This window comes from Astyanax mexicanus, chromosome 22 (assembly GCF_023375975.1).
Source record: "Astyanax mexicanus isolate ESR-SI-001 chromosome 22, AstMex3_surface, whole genome shotgun sequence".
NCBI classification, from domain to species: domain Eukaryota; kingdom Metazoa; phylum Chordata; class Actinopteri; order Characiformes; family Acestrorhamphidae; genus Astyanax; species Astyanax mexicanus.
In genome coordinates this window covers 12,353,849-12,371,201 of record NC_064429.1, presented here as the reverse complement: position 1 = coordinate 12,371,201, position 17,353 = coordinate 12,353,849, and the positions used below count along the sequence as shown (strand labels likewise).

The following is a 17,353-nucleotide window of genomic DNA, read 5'->3' as shown; positions in this document are numbered from 1 at the left end:
ATTAGCCGCTAACCGCGGAAGATACAGAACAGTTTAGTTAAGACGCTCTACCCCTCCTCAGTTCATACTTTTCTCTTTATTTTTGTTATTTTATAATATTGAATAATTTTAAACACATCAGAACTGTCTCTTTCTCTTTCTCTCTCTCTCTCTGTCTCTCTCTCTCTCTCTCTGTCTCTCTCTCTCTCTCTCTCTCTCTCAGTCTCTCTCGGTGAGGGACAGTCATGGAGCTCTGGTGGCGTATGAGGTGTATCAGAAGGATGGAGAGGAGGAGGATGGGTGGAGGATTCTCTCTCTCCCTCCGTCTGTATCCAGTCTGTCCATCACTCTCAGCAACAGCAGCAGTGATGTCATCGTTGCCGTGGCAGCTCGTAACCCGGCCGGCCTATCCCTGCGCTCCGTTCTGGTCGTCCCAGAATTCCAAGCAGGTGATTCGACCTTTACCTGTTAAATTAGCTGTGCCTAAAATAAGCATAAGCCCCGCCCATCTCAGTCTAGTTTACTCTGATAGGATGCAGAAGCCCCGCCCCATCTCAGTCTAGTTTACTCTGATAGGATGCAGAAGCCCCGCCCCATCTCAGTCTAGTTTACTCTGATAGGATGCAGAAGCTCCGCCCCTTGATTTGGTTTCTCCTCAGTGTGTAAAGTTGATGAGCTGTCTCTGTGTGTAGAAGCTCACCTGCAGCAGGTGTGTGTGTGTTAGATGTGTGTGTGATCTGCTGGGGTTGGTTCCTGCAGGTTCTCAGCAGGGCGTGTCGGAGCTGGTGGGCACTGATGGGCGTGTGGACGTGAGCTGGCGGCACGCTAACGCTAGCGGAGGCTACGTGGTGGAGTGGGTTCCTGCAGCCTGTGCTGATCACTGTGCTGTGCAGTGGATAAGGGTTCCACAACTCAACAGCAGCACCATCATGCAACCAGGTCAGACACCATACCATATTAGCCCCACCCACTCATTATTTCAGCCTACAGCAGTTTAGCTCAGTGTGTACAGTAACTCAGCTGGTGGCTGCAGCAGATTCAGAATCCTGTTTTACTATTATTTTTAATCACATGTTCTCTGTATATGTGATTATGTAATTGTGTGTGTGTGTGTGTGTGTGTGTGTGTGTGTGTGCAGGTTCTCTGGAGGCGGGTGTGCAGTACACACTCTCTGTGTTTGCAGTGTGTGATGTGGGTACAGATCTGGTGGAGAGGTATCAGGTGTACGGGCAGGAGCTGGGTAAGCCAGAGTTCCTCAGTACCCAGATACTGCAGAGATACCCTGTACCGTTCACAGAGGAAAACTGATCAGTGTGTGTGTGTGTGTGTCCTGCAGTTCCCAGTCACTCTGTTAAAGGCCTGTCTGCCCTGCAGTCTGGTCAGAACGTCCTGCTGTCCTGGAGTCCTGTAGACATCTCCAATCAGAGAGGATTTATCAGAGGATACAGCATCTACCTGACCAAACCCTCACAACTGCAGCTCATAGGTCAGTCTCTCTATACTGTACTGTACTATACTATACTATACCATACTATACTATACTATACCATATTATACTATACTATACTATACCATACTATACTGTACTATACTATACTATACCATACCATACCATACTATACTATACCATACTATACTATACTATACCATACTATACTATACTACACTATACTGTACTACAACACACTATACTATACTATAGTATACTATACTACACTACACTATTCTATACCACACCACGCTATACTACACCATACCATACTACACTATACTGTACTACACTATACTACACCATACCATACTACACTATACTATACTACACTACACTATACTACACCATACCATACTACACTATACTATACTACACTATACTACACCATACCATACTACACTATACTATACTACAACACACTATACTACATCATACCATACTACAATATACTATACTACAACACACTATACTATACTTATATTATATTATACTATTCTACACCATACTACACTACACTAAACTACACTATACTACACTAAACAACACTACTGTACTACACTATACTATACTTATACTATATTATATTATACTACACCATACTTCACTACTCTAAACTACACTATACTACACTAAACAACACTACTGTACTACACTATACTATACTTATACTATATTATATTATACTACACCATACTTCACTACTCTAAACTACACTATACTACACTAAACAACACTACTGTACTACACTATACTATACTTATACTATATTATAGTATTCTACACCATACTACTCTACACTAAACTACACTACACTACACTAAACAACACTACTGTACTACACTATACTATACTTATACTATATTATACTATACTACACCATACTTCACTACTCTAAACTACACTATACTACACTAAACAACACTACTGTACTACACTATACTATACTTATACTATATTATACTATACTACACCATTGTACACTACTCTAAACTACACTATACTACACTTATAACAACACTATACTGCACTACACTATACTTAATCACTCTATACCATACTATATTACACTACACTATACTACAACACACTACACTATACTATACTACACTATACTACACCACGGTACTGTACTTTGCTATATTATATTAAACTATATCATACTTATACAATATTAAACTGTGTTTATACAGCGAATGTGACGGATCCGGCAGCGAGGGCGTACACGGTGCCGGGGCTGAGTCTGGGCTCCTATAAGTTCACAGTGAAGGCGTATACTTCAGCGGGAGAAGGGGGCGGAGCAACCGTGGCCATTAAAATCGAGTCCAACAGTAAGAGAAAGGGGCCACGCCCACTTACATTCATTATGTTTATTTAAATATTACTATTAGTGTTAATGAGATTAATGTGTGTGTTTATTGTGTGTGTGTTTATTGTGTGTGTGTTTATTGTGTGTGTTTATTGTGTGTGTGTATGTGTGTGTGTGTGCAGGTGATATGCTGGTGATGCAGATTATGGTGGCGTTGGGAGTGATGTCCTTTACACTGATCGTCGTTAGCGCCTTCTGCTACAGGAAGAGAGAATGGTACCATATTTATACACTTCCTGTTTACTGTAGGGGTGTAACAAATGTCAGTATCATATTATCATAATTAGTTTTGCATTTTGTTCATATTTATTTTACTGATTAATTTTGTGTTTTTTAATTTTAGGGTGAAGAAAGCTTTCTACCCTGAGATTCCTGGACCCAAACTGACTGGTGATTGGTCAGCTCCTCCGGTAAAGCTCCTCCCTCTGTTTAAATCACAGTTTGTTTGTCTTATTAGTATTACTAATGCAGGCTGGAGAGCCAGTGGGCGTAAGCTAAGGGGAGCTTATTTGAAGTTACCAATAATGTAAATATGGTGTAAGTAAGTGTCATACTGGTGTAAATAAGTGTGACGTGTGTAAGTGTGATACGTGTGTAAGCGTAAGTGTTATGTGTTCTCAGGCTCCTCTGGACGTGAAGCCGCCGCCCCACAGCCTGGTGCACATCGTGGAGAGTCCGGAGTGGAAGGCGGGGCTGTTCCCGGTGCCGGAGGAGGAGGAGTCTTACGATAACGGTGACGAGAACGTGGAGGCGGATACGGACTCGGACGAACCCGCCCTCCTCCGATACTACAACCAGCTGGTCACCGACGGCTCCCACAGCGGCCAATCAGACACCTCCGGCTCCTCCACCGGCTCCGTGGACTCGGCTCAGACGCAGGTGACCTACACCGGCATCCAGAGCCCCACCCCCTCGCAGTGGACGCCCGCCCACGGGTACCGCCCTCAGATGCAGCCTGCGGAGGGCAGAGAGGAGCCGGGGGCGGGGTTGGAGACGGGGGCGGAGCCGGAAAGCCCGGGCGTCGGGTACAAGCCGCAGTGCTCCTGGCAGCCGGACTCTCCGGGGGCGGAGAACTTTGGCGGGTGTTTGGGAAGCCCCACCTCCGTAACCTCCTCTCAGTTCCTCATCCCCGAAACCGCCGAGGATCATCCAGAACCTTCAGGAACCTGGTTCCAGAACCTCCTCTCTGGGAAGTTCTGAGTGGGCGGGGCTTCATCAGGACTTACCTCCATTTAAGCTTCAGAGTGTGGTGCTTTTCTGACTCTCCATCTCTACCTGACGCCAGGTTCACCCCGGAACTTCCTGCACCGGGTCACTCGTGTTTATATTCTGTTGAAAAGCCGCTGGAGTTTAGAGACGAGGACGAACCCGTCCACTTCTCATTTCAGAACGAGGAAGAGAAAAAGAGAGAGAGAGAGAGATGATAGGGAGGTGAAACACTACTGAAAAGCTATTAAAGCTGCCTGAGCTCTAACATTATATATATTATAATTAACTCTAACCTGCAGAGGGCGCTGTTCTCAATCGCTTACGGTCAGTTCGTGCTCCTGTTCTCTGCGTCGTAATCTACGCACATCCTAAAGTGTAAACCCTACACTGCACCCTCTACTGGTGAGAATCACAGGGCATCACGTTACAATATCATCACATTTATATGTTGCCCACGGTAACGGTGACATCACGCTACTGTGATTCTGTGATATTTAGTTTATGATGAATACTTTTAAAATAATCTAATTATTTGTGTAATTTTCCCCAAATTTTAACAACCGATATTCCGTATCACAGGTTTATTAACCCTGTTCATCTGATTATAGCGCCACCATGTGGAGTAATGAAGCAGTAACTTTAGAATAAAGTCAATAAAAAATAAAAAATGTATTTAAAGCCACGTATCACAAACAAAAACAACACAATATATCGCAATATCGATATTTTGTCATAGCCTGATGGGAACCTCCCCACAAATGTTGCCACACATTAGGGCTGGACGAAAAATTGTATTACGATATTTAAAGAAATTTTACAATACACGATATTTACTGTCATATTTTTATATACAGGAGATTCTTAAATACAATGAATAAATGCTGCAATTATTTATATACAGCCCATCGTCCACCCCATTTTGTGAAGGTATATATTTAGAAGGGGTGGATCGTAAAAAAAAATGGCTAATAGACAAGACAAGGAAGAAGGAACAACATATATAATATAGACAGTGAGAATCTGACTGTATCAGTGATTTTATTGTAAATATTCTGCTCTTCATTCAGATAAACAGCATTAATGAGGCTCTCTGTGCTGTACTGTCAGTGTGTTTTTAAGCACTGATAAAATCCTCTATCATAGTCACGCTAAAGCATAAGTGTAAATGCTCACAGCGGCGTAGGTCAGTCAGGCTGTGCAGGATATGATATAGAATCTCGATCTCAGGAGTGTAACTCGGCCGTTATCGTGTCTCAGCAGCTCTGCAGGCTTCTCCCGAGCGCAGTTTTCCGCAGTATTACCCGTTTAGCTCTGGATTCAACCCGGGCACGTCATATTAGTCTTTATATAAGCTCACTGATCACTAACGCTGGTGATTGGTTCAGACATTATTTTCATTTCACACGTCCCCAGTGCCAGCTCACTATAGCTGCTTTTCCACTGCAGGGCTGAACAGTTCGGAGTCTTTGCTGACTGTTGGCGTGTGTCTAGGTTGTATTCAGTCAGTGGAGCTCCTGTGTTTTCTGAACTCACCTCATTTCCAGAACACCACGCCCATCAGTGTAGATATATTCAGAAGTTGATGTTTAAATAACGATTGGTCCCTGCAGTGGAAAAAGACATATGAAGCGTCCCCAGTTTCAAGTCCTCTCAGCTACACTACAGTGTGCTTTAGATTTCATTTTTTATTAAAGTAAAGTCAGTATTTTCCTGTTATTTTCCTGCGACCTGATTGGTGAAGTGTTACAGGTGAAGCGTATATGAGCTATATTCGCCTGTTTCCTCTCAATCTCATCAAACGTTTACATTTCACACTCGTCCACTACATTAATCACGCACTTCTTTATGTGTAAATCCAAAGAGTGATCAGACTCTGTGTAAAAAGGTCATTCAGATGTTTCTCCTGCAGATACTGTAATACTCCACAGCGAGAGTATAGTGTACAGTAGTGGCGAACGGAAGCAGACGTCTGGAGCTCTAAGCCCCGCCCCCACAGGAAGTTATTACACCACATGGTTATGAATTCACTGCCTGATGCCTGATGCTACCTACAGAATGTATTGTACAGTTATGAATTTAAAACAATATGTAGATTTATCGTGTCTCTATTATACTGAACAAATGTATGATCATACAGCTCCCAGTGCGCTCAGATTTATCAGATTAGAAGTCATTAATTCTATATATAATTTTGCCTAAAATAAGACCTGCTTATTTGAATAACCCCGCCCCTTGTTATTGGCCAGTTCCTGTGCAGATATGAACATAGATATTCCTATAAATATGAAATTACTCTCAGACCTGTTCTCTAGATTTACCATATTTAACACTAATACTAAACACTAATACTCATATTAATAATGTGGCATTACCTACACACTCACACTCACACACACACCTCACACACACCTCTCACACACCTCACACACTCACACACACTGAGATAGTTACACTACTGTGAAGGTCTTTCAGGTCTTGCTCTGCTGTTACTGCCTATATTCCCATTATCTGTAACCAACAGACTCTAAATTAGTCAGAAACGTGAGGGGGTTCTAGAGCCTCACTGAGCCGACCCCAGGCCTGACTGTGGCCCAACTCAAGGCCGAATTGTGTCCTGGCTGTGGTCCGGCTGGCCTAACCCAAGGCCCATCTGTGGCCTAACTATGGTCCTGGTTATGTCCTAGGCTGTGACCCAACTTTGGCCCAACTGTGTCCAAGCTATGACCCAGGCCCGACTGTGGCCCAACTCAAGGCCAAACTGTGGCCCAGCCGTATCCTGACTGTGGTTCAGCTGTGGCCCAACTCAACGCCCATCTGTATCCTGGCTTTGGCAAAACTGTCCTGGCAGTGGCCCAACTGTGGTCTAACTGTGGTCCAACTTTGGCCCATTTATGACCCAAGGCCCAACCATGTCCCGAAGGCAGAGAGCAGATGTTGGGAGTTGATCTCAGTTACTGAAGCTTTAGCGTACTACTGGGAGACGTTTATATTTTTATTTTAATGTTGAAATGGTTACTAATGTCATGTTATTTTTGTAGAGATGGATAATTCAGCACTTTCGCTTTTGTTCTTGCATTCATATACAAATGTGCTTATTATTTTTGTATAATGTTTTATTTGTGTGTGTGTGTTGTGTAGAATGGTGAGCACGCTGTGGAGCTGGAGTCGTGGGTTATGAGTTAACTCTAGAGCTGGACGATATGGAGAAAACTCATATCACTGTTTATATTTTCATTTCAGTAGATATGATATAATTCTGATAATGTTATGAACAAATTACAGGCCATAGAAAAATCTCCATACGGTCACGATTATGAAACTTTCTGTTACAGTATGTACTGTATATTGATAAAGATATTGATACAGATATTGATTTAGAGTAATTAATCAGGGTTCTGAACTGGAGCTGGTTGGTCTGGGTAACCCGTGGTTCAGCTCCACGGCGCTGCTGCCGGACTGCAGATATAACTGTGAATTGAAGGAGAAGAGAGACTCTTTAAGCTTATAGGTCAGACCCCGGTTAGCCCCTCCCCCTAAGTCCCGGCCTGAGGTCGGCCTAGAGCTGCAGTCCCACTGTGGAAACACTTTATACAACAATGGTCCATTATAGACCCCTCATAGAGGCTCAACTAACATTCAACTGTTCCAATAGTGCACTGAAGTCGTGCGTCATTCTGTGCTCCTCGTACGGCGTCCGTGTCTAGGCGTTTTTTTTCTCTGTGATGAATGAATGGGTTTTTTAAAAACACATCTCTGTTGCATTCTGTGGTAAATAAATATGTTCAGACCCCTGTATGTTTTATTCTGTGTACATTTTCCTCCTAAATATCATCCTCTGAACTACCAGATCGTTTAAGAGTCATGAGAAAAATGCTAACTTTAAGCTAATGCTACAGCAGCTGCAGAGATCGGCAGGGGACTCTTTTCGGCGCAACACCAGTGAACTCATAAGTAGTTTACAGCATATTTACAATATATTACGCACAGTTAATCCAACTAATGAATGAACTGCCCTTTTTGAGGAGAGCTGAGAGTGTTAAAGCAGGAAATCACCAAAACAGCAGCACAGAGTTACTCTGTACTTTAAACTCTGTAACACGTTTAATCATTTACTCTTTTTATTACTCAGTGTAATAAATTAGAGATGTTTGTTGTTTCTGGCTCGCTGTTTTATTACATTAAGCCACGTTTAGATTTGTCCATGGTTTCAGTGGAAAAAAAAAACACATTAAGCCGTTTTACATTAAGTGTTTTAGACTCTATGGTTCTTAAGTTAGCTGGGTTAGCTCTGTGGGTCTGGAGAAACTCTGTAATGCTAGTTTTCCTGCTGTATCACGATCAAATGATGAGGTTCAGGAAGTAAATGTACACAGAATAAAACGTACAGGGTTCTGAACATATTTATTTACTACAGAATGTGACAGAAGCCAGTTTTTAAAAAGCACATTCAAATTCCCTATTTACTAAAACCTCTTAGAGACGGAACCCCAAATATGGGCATAAACAACATGGCACCGACTACAAAATGGCGACACAACTTCAGTGGTCTATAGTGCACTAGGTGGTGAACAAATTGGCTGTTAGACACATTAGTACACTACATAGTGAACAGTGTAGTTGTTGGATGTTGGGTGGTGCACTGTCCAGTGAACAGGGGGTGGTTTGGGACACTGCAGCAGAAGCCCTGTGGTAATAATAATAATTCGGGTCCGGGACACTAACTTCATCACATGGTCAGATGGCCACGCCCCTTTCTGTGCCTGTGTGCAATTGTGGGCGTGTTTAACCAAGATTTAACCAATAAGATGAGGAGGCCTCTGTCACCGCCCCCCTACCTGATGATTGGGGCAGAGCTATAGAATCAGTGTAAATATGTAGCTTCTTTTAGCTTAGCTTAGCTTCTTCACCACAGTGCATGTAGCTCAGCTGGTCTCTCAGAGGTCCTGTAGCTTATGGTTTATATGACGTTTATATAATCCAGCACTAATATAGCTGCCTTCCTGTGCATGAGTGTCGCCGTGCGAATTCACCATAACTGGACGTTTCTGGCAGTTTCACAGATGAATGTGTGTGTGTTTGTGTGTGTGTGTGTGTGTGTGAGTGAAGCTTGCTGTATCTCTGAAACACTAACAGGCCGCCGGCCGACATGTAGTCTGCACTAAAACAGACAATAAATCTATAAATCATCAATCAAACTGTGTCTCCTTTCTTTTATCGTTAATCAGAGGAGTGAAATAATAATAAAGTACAAATTCTTCATTACTTTACTTGTAGGTAAAAATGTTGGTTATCTTTTCTTTACTGGAGTAATTATTTTATATTTGTTTTTAAAAACGCTGTTTTAACCATTTATCTATTAAACCCATCAACAAGCTCGACCTAAACATATGGTTTGTTTTGCTTATAAATTAATAAATAAATAAGTAATTAAATAAATGGGTCACATTTTAAATTACATTTACTGAACTGAAGTTCTGAAAAAAAATAAGAGATCAGTTAAAAATGATGCGTTTCTTTGATTTTACTAAATTGAAAACCTCTGGAATTAAAAATTAGTCCCAAATTAGTTTTGTCAGATTTATTCAGAGAAAAGTCAGACAAAACCAGTTTTCTTGATGCAGAAACAGGAAGAAATGATGAAAGTTATGAAAGTTGTGAATTAACACATTCTGTAAGACTCTAAAGAAGCTTTTTCATATTAGCAGCTTCTATCCCTGATTAAACCCAGCAATCACAATTCAGTTATAAGCATTTAAAACCAATTCAGAGCTTCATTAATTTAGATTTGGTGGCAGTGGCAGTACTAAGGTACTATGGAAGGTCCAATTTTCTCAGAACCACAGAAATAACCCACAGAAGTTCTGGAGTTCTGCTCTGTGGAGCAAGAATTTAAGATTGGTTCCATCCAGATTTAGTAGTTAAAAAATCAGGCCTTCTGTGAAGAAGCTGAAGCTTTAGTGTTATTTGATCTTCCAGGCAGGGTTTTAGAAGAAGTCCTGGAGGATTCTGGAGTTATCTGATATACAGACTACAGATAATCTTTATTGGGATTTAAGTATAGAGAGCACAACATCAAAACCAAATATATCACCAGGAGTAAAGCAGCATAAAGTTATCCAAAAGCAGTGTGTAAGACTGGTGGAGAAGAACATGATGCCAAGATGCATTAAATTAAAACTGTGATTAAAAACCAGGATTATTCCACCAAATATTGATTTCTAAACTCTTAAAACGTTATGAATATGAACTTGTCAGCAAATCCACATTTATCCTTATACTGGAGATCACTGTTCACGAGGAATGTACCGAGATTCCTCAGGAACACACAGAGGAGCATCACGTTTACAGCAGAAGATACTCTACTCATTACTAAAAACGCTCGAGATAAAAGTGTAAATAATCACGAGACTGCAGCTTCATTAAAAGTGATGTTTTGTGACCAGAGATCGTTATATTAATTGAGTTAATTGAATGTTTATTTGGTTTATTGTAAACTATCCTCAATTACAGTGAATATTATATAATTTAAAATGCAACTGTTTAATTATTAAATGATTAAAATCACAGGCTGATTGGTTTGAGAAGAGGAAAGAGTTTAAAAGCTGATTTTAATCCAGGAAACTCAGATAAGGTTCTGATGATTTCCAGCTTTAAAACATCCTGCAAAACACAAAGAGAAAAATATCATCAGGACAAATATATAATAAAAAACAAAAACACATGCATCCTGTATAGAGAACCTTCTAAAAATGGTTCTACATCACACTTTTATTTTTTCAGTTTTAATTGTATTTTTGTTTATGTAATCGGTGACTAATCCAGTCTGCTACTGGTGGAACTGAATTAATTTATTAGTTTTCACACCTGAAAATCTGGACTAGAATTCAAATCGATCTTGATGTTTGTGTTACACTGTATTCTGTTCTGTATTTAATCTGGTTAATTAAGTTTCAGTTTCACACTGCAGTTTAGTGACTGAGCAAATAAACAACTTTACTACGTCCTGTTAATCATCATCATCTACGTGGGCGGAGTCTCCCTATACTGCACACTGATTGTTTTTTAAAATGTTGTAAGTTTGGCGAGCTGCTTTCCCAGGTGTTTATAGAGTGTGTTTTCTGTAGTTTAGTTGAGCTAAACTACTAAAAAAAACAAGACTAAAGAAAACAAGACTATAAAACCTACAGTAAGTAAACTGTTCAACATGATTAAGAATACAAGGAACAACGGAACAACCGTGATCAGGGACGGAGCACACAGACACACAAATACCCGACAAAGAACTGAAACAAAGCGGCTGTATCTACACAGGGAGACTGGGAACACCAGGGGAAGATAACAAGGGGGCGGGGTTACGAATGAGCACAGCTGAGCTGAGCTGAGAACAGACAGAAACAGATAGAAAATCAGGACAGGAAAAGGAAAAGGAAGGACAAAGAACAGAAGAAAACAAGACAGACAAGGGCTAAAGTTTGATGATTATACTTCTATACTATATTTCTCGGATTTTTTGTGTTACTAATTGTTTTACTCATTTTCCACCACAATTTCACACTTAATGCACATCTTTTTTTGTAGCTCAGGTAAGAATTAAAGCATACGTAAAGAAACGTACACGGCTCAACCTGGACCCCCCAGGCGATGACGTCTTCACGAATTCCCACTTTATTGATTTTGGTGAAATCGAACTGCCTGTATTTAAACTCCAGCAGAAACTTGCCGTCAACGAACACTTTAAACTCCTTGCTGGTGCACAAGATCTTCACCTGTTAAAGAGAAATGAATCAGTGGAACCCAGTTCTCTAGAATAAAAGAAACAGGTACAATAATTTATTCAATTCTAATCTGTTCCTGCCCAGATTCACAAGCTCCCCAGGTGCGACTACAGCTACTCTTACACTATTACAGGTGTTCTGGTGCTCAGGTAGAACCTAAAGCTTCTCACCAGGAAAGATTTTCCACATGCAAAAGTGAAGGAGGGAGTATCTCGTTCCTCAGAGCCCCAAACTCCATTAACCTTACTGTTCCTGACGATCATTATTCCCTTCCCATCGTCGGAGAACATCGGTTTCATATGAAACAATATGTTGTTTTCATCGTCCTTAATCAGGTTGATCGAGAACCTGAACGAACAGAAAAGTATATTCAGTATATATTCATCCAGCTCTGGATAAAATAACAGAGTACTTTAAAATGATGAGTTCCTTTGATGAGTAAAGAAGTATAAAGTTATCCGAAAGCAGTGTGTAAGACTGGTGGAGGAGAACATGATGCCAAGATGCATGAAAAAAACTGATTAAAAACCAGGGTTATTCCCCCAAATATTTATTTCTGAACTCTTAAAACTTTATGAATATGAACTTGTTTTCTTTGCATTATTTGAGGTCTGAAAGCTCTGAATCTTTTTTGTTATTTCAGACATTTCTCATTTTCTGTAAATAAATGCTCTAAATGAGAATATTTTTATGTGGAATTTGGGAGAAATTTTGTTTGTAGTTTATAGAATAAAACAACAATGTTCATTTTACTCAAACATATTCTCATTTAATTTGTACAGAGCTGTATATTCAGTGTAATTTTAGTATATATTCAGTATTTATGGCTTTAGAGAATTCAGGTGCCTGGGTGTGACTGTTCTTACACTTTAGCGTTGGGTTTGACGTGCAGAGGGATGATGATGTTCATGTTCTCAGAGATCACATCATTCAGAACATCTGTAGATTGTGGAGTCATCCAGAGAGGAACTAAATAAAATGGAAATAAAAGGTATAACATGTACATGTACAGAACAGTGGAGCTATAAAAAGAGTAATGGAAGTGTAAAACTTAATTTGGATATGTTCTAAGAATTAGGGCTCTATTTTACTGATCTATAGATGAGCTGTGAACTGTATACAGTGCAGCTTTACTTAGGCATGTTGTTGTGTTGTTGCTATCGTAACAACGGGAAAAGTATGCCTTTCACGGTTTGAAACGAGCAAATTTCCTAATAATCATGGATGTGGTTAATTTTGGGCGTAACGTGAAATAATAAACCAATCAGAGTGTCTCCTTAAGCTCATCATTCTCTTTAAGAGTAGAACCAGGTGAGCTCTGACTTTGGTGGATTGCTATTTTAACGGTGCAGCTACCTGGACGTGTCCAACAAACTCTTCTCAGCAGAGGAAACTGAGCTGCTGGTTGACGCTGTGAAGGAGCTCCAGCAGCTCATTTACGGGAACGCTCGGCTCGGCACGACGCCTGTGTTACCGAGATAGCGATGAACATCTGACTGTTGGCGTCTGTCTAGGTTGTATTCAGTCAGTGGAGCTCCTGTGTTTTCTGTTACAAATATAGAAATACTGAAAAACCCAGAAATCAAACGTGGGTTCAGGAGTCAGAATGTAAAGGTGGTGGGTGGAGGTAGGTACTTGGATCGATGGTCACTTGCTTGATGAAGACGTCTCGTTCCACAGTCAGTTTCCTGATCTGATTTATTTCTTTGATGCGATGAGTGAAATTCAGCAGAGGCTTCTTATCAACTTCTACTCTGAATTCAGCATCAGTGCAGAGAATTTTCACCTGCAGCACAGTTCAGTGTCTGAATGTGACGTGTTTCTGGTACAGTAGATTATTATGGGTTAAAACTCTATTAGTTTAGAGTTAAATCAACTCTCACCTCAAAAGGTTTTCCAGGTGTGAAAGGAAAGACGGACAGTTCTCTTTCCTCAGGTCCCCACACATATCTCATTAGGCTGTTCCTCACGATCACCTGCTTCCCGTTCTCATTAAATCGTGGGTTGAAATGAAACGCTATATCGCTGTCTTTGTGTAGGTTTATATGAAATCTGCAGGGAAAGAAAACATGATATTGTAATAATGCGTTTCCCACAAAAAAATACTTGGAAATGCATTTCTTTCACACCCATCCATCCACAGACACGCCCACCCATCCACATGCATGCCCACCCATCCACAGACACGCCCACCCATTCACACACACGCCCATTCATCCACAGATGCCAAGCTCACTCAAGTTGTCAGGCTGACGAATGAGTGTATGATAAATTCAACAATAATTCCCCCCGTGCAATTATATCATTATAAACCAGCTCATGTGAATTTTATATAATTTTGCTAGCAGTTAGCTAGCTAGCTTCATGCACCACAAGATGTAAACAGAATATTTAGTATTCTGTTTATTGTTGATGTAAAAGTTGTGTTTGTGCTGCTGTGTGTTCATGTGTGTGTAATAAGTGGGGGTGTACGCTCGGCTCGGCACGGCACAGCGCCTGTGTTACCGAGATAGCGATGAACATCTGACTGTTGGCATCTGTCTAGGATTTTATATAACTTTTATATAATTTTGCTAGCAGTTATCTAGCTAGCTTTATGCAGCACTAGCTGTACAAATCTCTAGCCAAGTCCATTATACTGAAAATACACACCCAACAGTCTGTCTTGTAGTCCTTCTGGGCTCAAAGTCTTCTCCATATTTGGAACTCACTGCCAAGATTTACTCCCGTTTTATTCCATATTTAGTTTACAAATGCCAAGGCTTTTTAGATAGGGTTTGCTAGCTAGCTTTCATGACCGCATGTGTTTTAAACCTGAAACCTGATCATTTTTAACTTTAATACTGAATATATAATCCTGACTGGTCTTTTAAATGTTTTTAGCTGGAAAAATCTCATCTCATATTAGCACAGGGAAAACTAGCTGTTGGAATGGAACACTGGAGATGGAAAGACATTTTAGAAAAAATGTTGAGAAAAATGGGGGAATAGCCGGGGCTGAGAGATCATTTACATTATACAAACATTTTTTTAACCTTTTAAAGGGTAAAGAAAAACAGGTCTGGCCAGACGATGGCAGATTAATTACATGACTTTAATAACACAACACTCTTAACCTGTGCGCAGACCTATGTTGTGGCAATACTTTGCAAAGAGAAGGGTGAAGTAACTGGCTTCATATACACAGGCGATAATGAAACAGGTGAACAGAATCAGCAGTCAGGTGAGCATGACTCTGAGAGAGGTTGGCTATTGGTTGGTGAGGAGCATGTGGGATTCATGTGAGTTTCCTTAACTGTTTTATCTGTTTTTTCTGTGTTAGTTTTTAAGTTCTTACTGGTCAGCGTTTGATTTGACCTGTCCTTGGATGGTGATGACCGTCTGGTTCTTGAGTCCATCATGCAGAACCTGCGCATATGGAACCACTGGATAGAGAGATCCTACACAGGAATGAAGAACATGGAGAGAAGAATGAAGAGATAGAGAGTGCCATTTCAGAGATCTGTGGACAAGCCTTCAATGGTGAAATGCACAGCTTGATTTAGGGCTTCAGTGTGTTTTTGCTATCATAATGACAGGAAAAGTACACCTTGTGGAGGTCAAAATGCACAAAAGTAATGTACTAATTCTCTTAATTAATCATGGGTTTGGTTAATTTTTGGCGTAACGTGAAATAATAAACCAATCAGAGTATCTCTTGGTCATCGTTCCCTTTAAGAGTAGAACCAGGTGAGCTCTGACTTTGGTGGATTGCTATTGTAACGGTGCAGCTACCTGGACGTGTTCAACAAACTCTTCTCAGCAGAGGAAACTGAGCTGCTGGTTGACGCTGTGAAGGAGCTCCAGCAGCTCATTTACGGGAACAGCAATGTTATTTTATTTACTATTCTGTTTATTGTTGATGTAAAAGTTGGGTTTGTGCTGCTGTGTGTTCATGTGTGTGTAATAAGTGGGGGTGTACGCTCGGCTCTGCACAGCGCCTGTGTTACCGAGATAGCGATGAACGTCTGACTGTTGGCGTCTGTCTAGGTTGTATTCAGTCAGTGGAGCTCCTGTGTTTTCTGTTACCAAGATAAACAAGATAAAACTCCAGAAATGTACCTGAACACACCTCATTTCCAGAACACCACGCCCATCAGTGTAGATATATTCAGAAGCTCTGCTGCTGTTTAAACCAGACAGGAGGAAGGAGTGAAAATAGACTGTTTGCTGGGTGTAAGATAGTGATGAGCATGAGGATCATATAAAGAAAAAGAGCATCACTACCTTTGATTCCAGCCAGACTCTGAGCGAGATCTCTGTGGTTCATGATTCTCAGGGTGATCTCGCATATCTCTGCCGTGTCCCTCGTTCCATAGGCCTTCAACATCTCGCTGACGTTTGCCTGGACAATGGCGAACTGCAGCGTGGGCTTGGGTATGACGGGGTAATAGTCCACCACCCCCTCAATCAGGTGTGTATTGAATTTCACCAGATCTTCAGAGGTCAGGTTTTCCAGAACTTTCTGAAGAACCTCAAAGAACTTGGTCTGATCAGCCATTTGAATTCTGGATGGAAGAAAATCAATAATAATATACGTTAAAATAAAAATATTAATTTCAATTCAAGTTTAAGATTCATTACTCCAAACACAACTCAGCACAGTGATTTAAAAAGAACAATAAATAACTGATCAGCACAGTGATTTATCAGTCTACTCAGGCTTTAGCAGAGTTCAGTAAATAAAGGAAATAATCAAAATCAAATTAAACCAAAAACAATCAAAAGAAAGCAACATGAATCCATGCTTAGTGGACAAGGTACAATTGAAAGCAGTCAAATTTAAAGATTAATAACACATAACAAGTAATATAAATGATAATAAAACAAATAATATATAACAATAATAACAGTAAACACGATCATAAGGATAAAAGTAAGCAACACAAGACGATACAAAACTGAAAAATAATAAAATGAAGGTAAAAATGCAGAAGATAAAATTGAAGATGAGGGAGAAGTGAAACAGTTGCAGAGTGAAGTTGGTTAGAAGTGAAAAGTGAGTAATGTATAAAATATTCTCTCATTATCTGATCTGACCTGATACAGATCAGAAACTTCCGATTCACACTGAAAACAAACCCACATTTACAGACATCTGGATCAGAACCACGTCATGTTTACACTGATCTTCACCCGGCTGTGGAATAAAAAAACATTTCTACTGAAAGATCCAGCAGTTTAATCTGATCTGATCAGCCTTCAGCAGGAATTACATTTATTGTATTTATTACATTTATTAAGTCGGCTTAGAAAAGCCTGCTTACTGTTCTTCGTAATCTTCTATCCTAAAATTTGCAACGCTACTCCTCCCACAGCTGTTATGTTAGAATCACAAAAAATTACAGTATCGTAAGACTGCTTTTTTTTGCGTTCTTTCCAAAAAAAAATGCTGTACGAAAGGTGTGTATGGAGGAGCTGCTGGATAAAGCAGATATTGGTTGAAAGTTTGGGCACCCCCACCACCACGAATTCCATAGCAACACCTTTGCA

At 40.4% G+C, this 17,353-nt stretch overlaps 2 protein-coding genes across 4 annotated transcripts in view; one reads left to right on the top strand and one right to left on the bottom strand.

The window, feature by feature from the left end:
* Window positions 1–8,247, top strand: part of lifra (LIF receptor subunit alpha a) — a 32,109-nt gene extending 23,862 nt beyond the window's left edge. For all 3 annotated transcript variants that reach the window (XM_022664900.2, XM_022664899.2, XM_049470362.1), the window contains 8 exons: window positions 203–428; window positions 739–918; window positions 1,118–1,219; window positions 1,316–1,465; window positions 2,662–2,799; window positions 2,960–3,053; window positions 3,181–3,247; window positions 3,459–8,247. In XM_022664900.2, the coding sequence (XP_022520621.2) occupies window positions 203–428; window positions 739–918; window positions 1,118–1,219; window positions 1,316–1,465; window positions 2,662–2,799; window positions 2,960–3,053; window positions 3,181–3,247; window positions 3,459–4,037 (1,536 nt within the window). In that variant the 3' untranslated portion in view covers window positions 4,038–8,247. The remainder of the gene's footprint in view (window positions 1–202; window positions 429–738; window positions 919–1,117; window positions 1,220–1,315; window positions 1,466–2,661; window positions 2,800–2,959; window positions 3,054–3,180; window positions 3,248–3,458) is intronic.
* A 2,421-nt stretch (window positions 8,248–10,668) lies between these two features.
* LOC111188778 (galectin-8-like) lies at window positions 10,669–16,361 on the bottom strand. Its single transcript, XM_049470867.1, has 8 exons — window positions 16,088–16,361; window positions 15,159–15,261; window positions 13,705–13,873; window positions 13,457–13,607; window positions 12,688–12,790; window positions 11,992–12,169; window positions 11,578–11,812; window positions 10,669–10,706 (listed from the first exon to the last, which is right to left on the bottom strand). The coding sequence occupies exons 1-8, from the start codon at window positions 16,359–16,361 to the stop codon at window positions 10,669–10,671; spliced, it is 1,251 nt and encodes a 416-aa protein (XP_049326824.1).
* Between the last annotated feature and the right edge of the window lie 992 nt (window positions 16,362–17,353).

What these genes read in the sequence shown, in the direction of transcription:
- LOC111188778 (XM_049470867.1), bottom strand. Translation starts at nt 16,361, where the DNA reads ATGGCTGATCAGACCAAGTTCTTTGAGGTTCTTCAGAAAGTTCTGGAA. An exon ending in GAGTCTGGCTGGAATCAAAG is followed by an intron (nt 15,262 to 16,087) that starts GTAGTGATGCTC and finishes ATTCCTGTGTAG; the next exon opens with GATCTCTCTATCCAGTGGTT. An exon ending in GAAATTGTGGTGGAAAATGA is followed by an intron (nt 10,707 to 11,577) that starts GTAAAACAATTA and finishes TGTGTTTTGCAG; the next exon opens with GATGTTTTAAAGCTGGAAAT.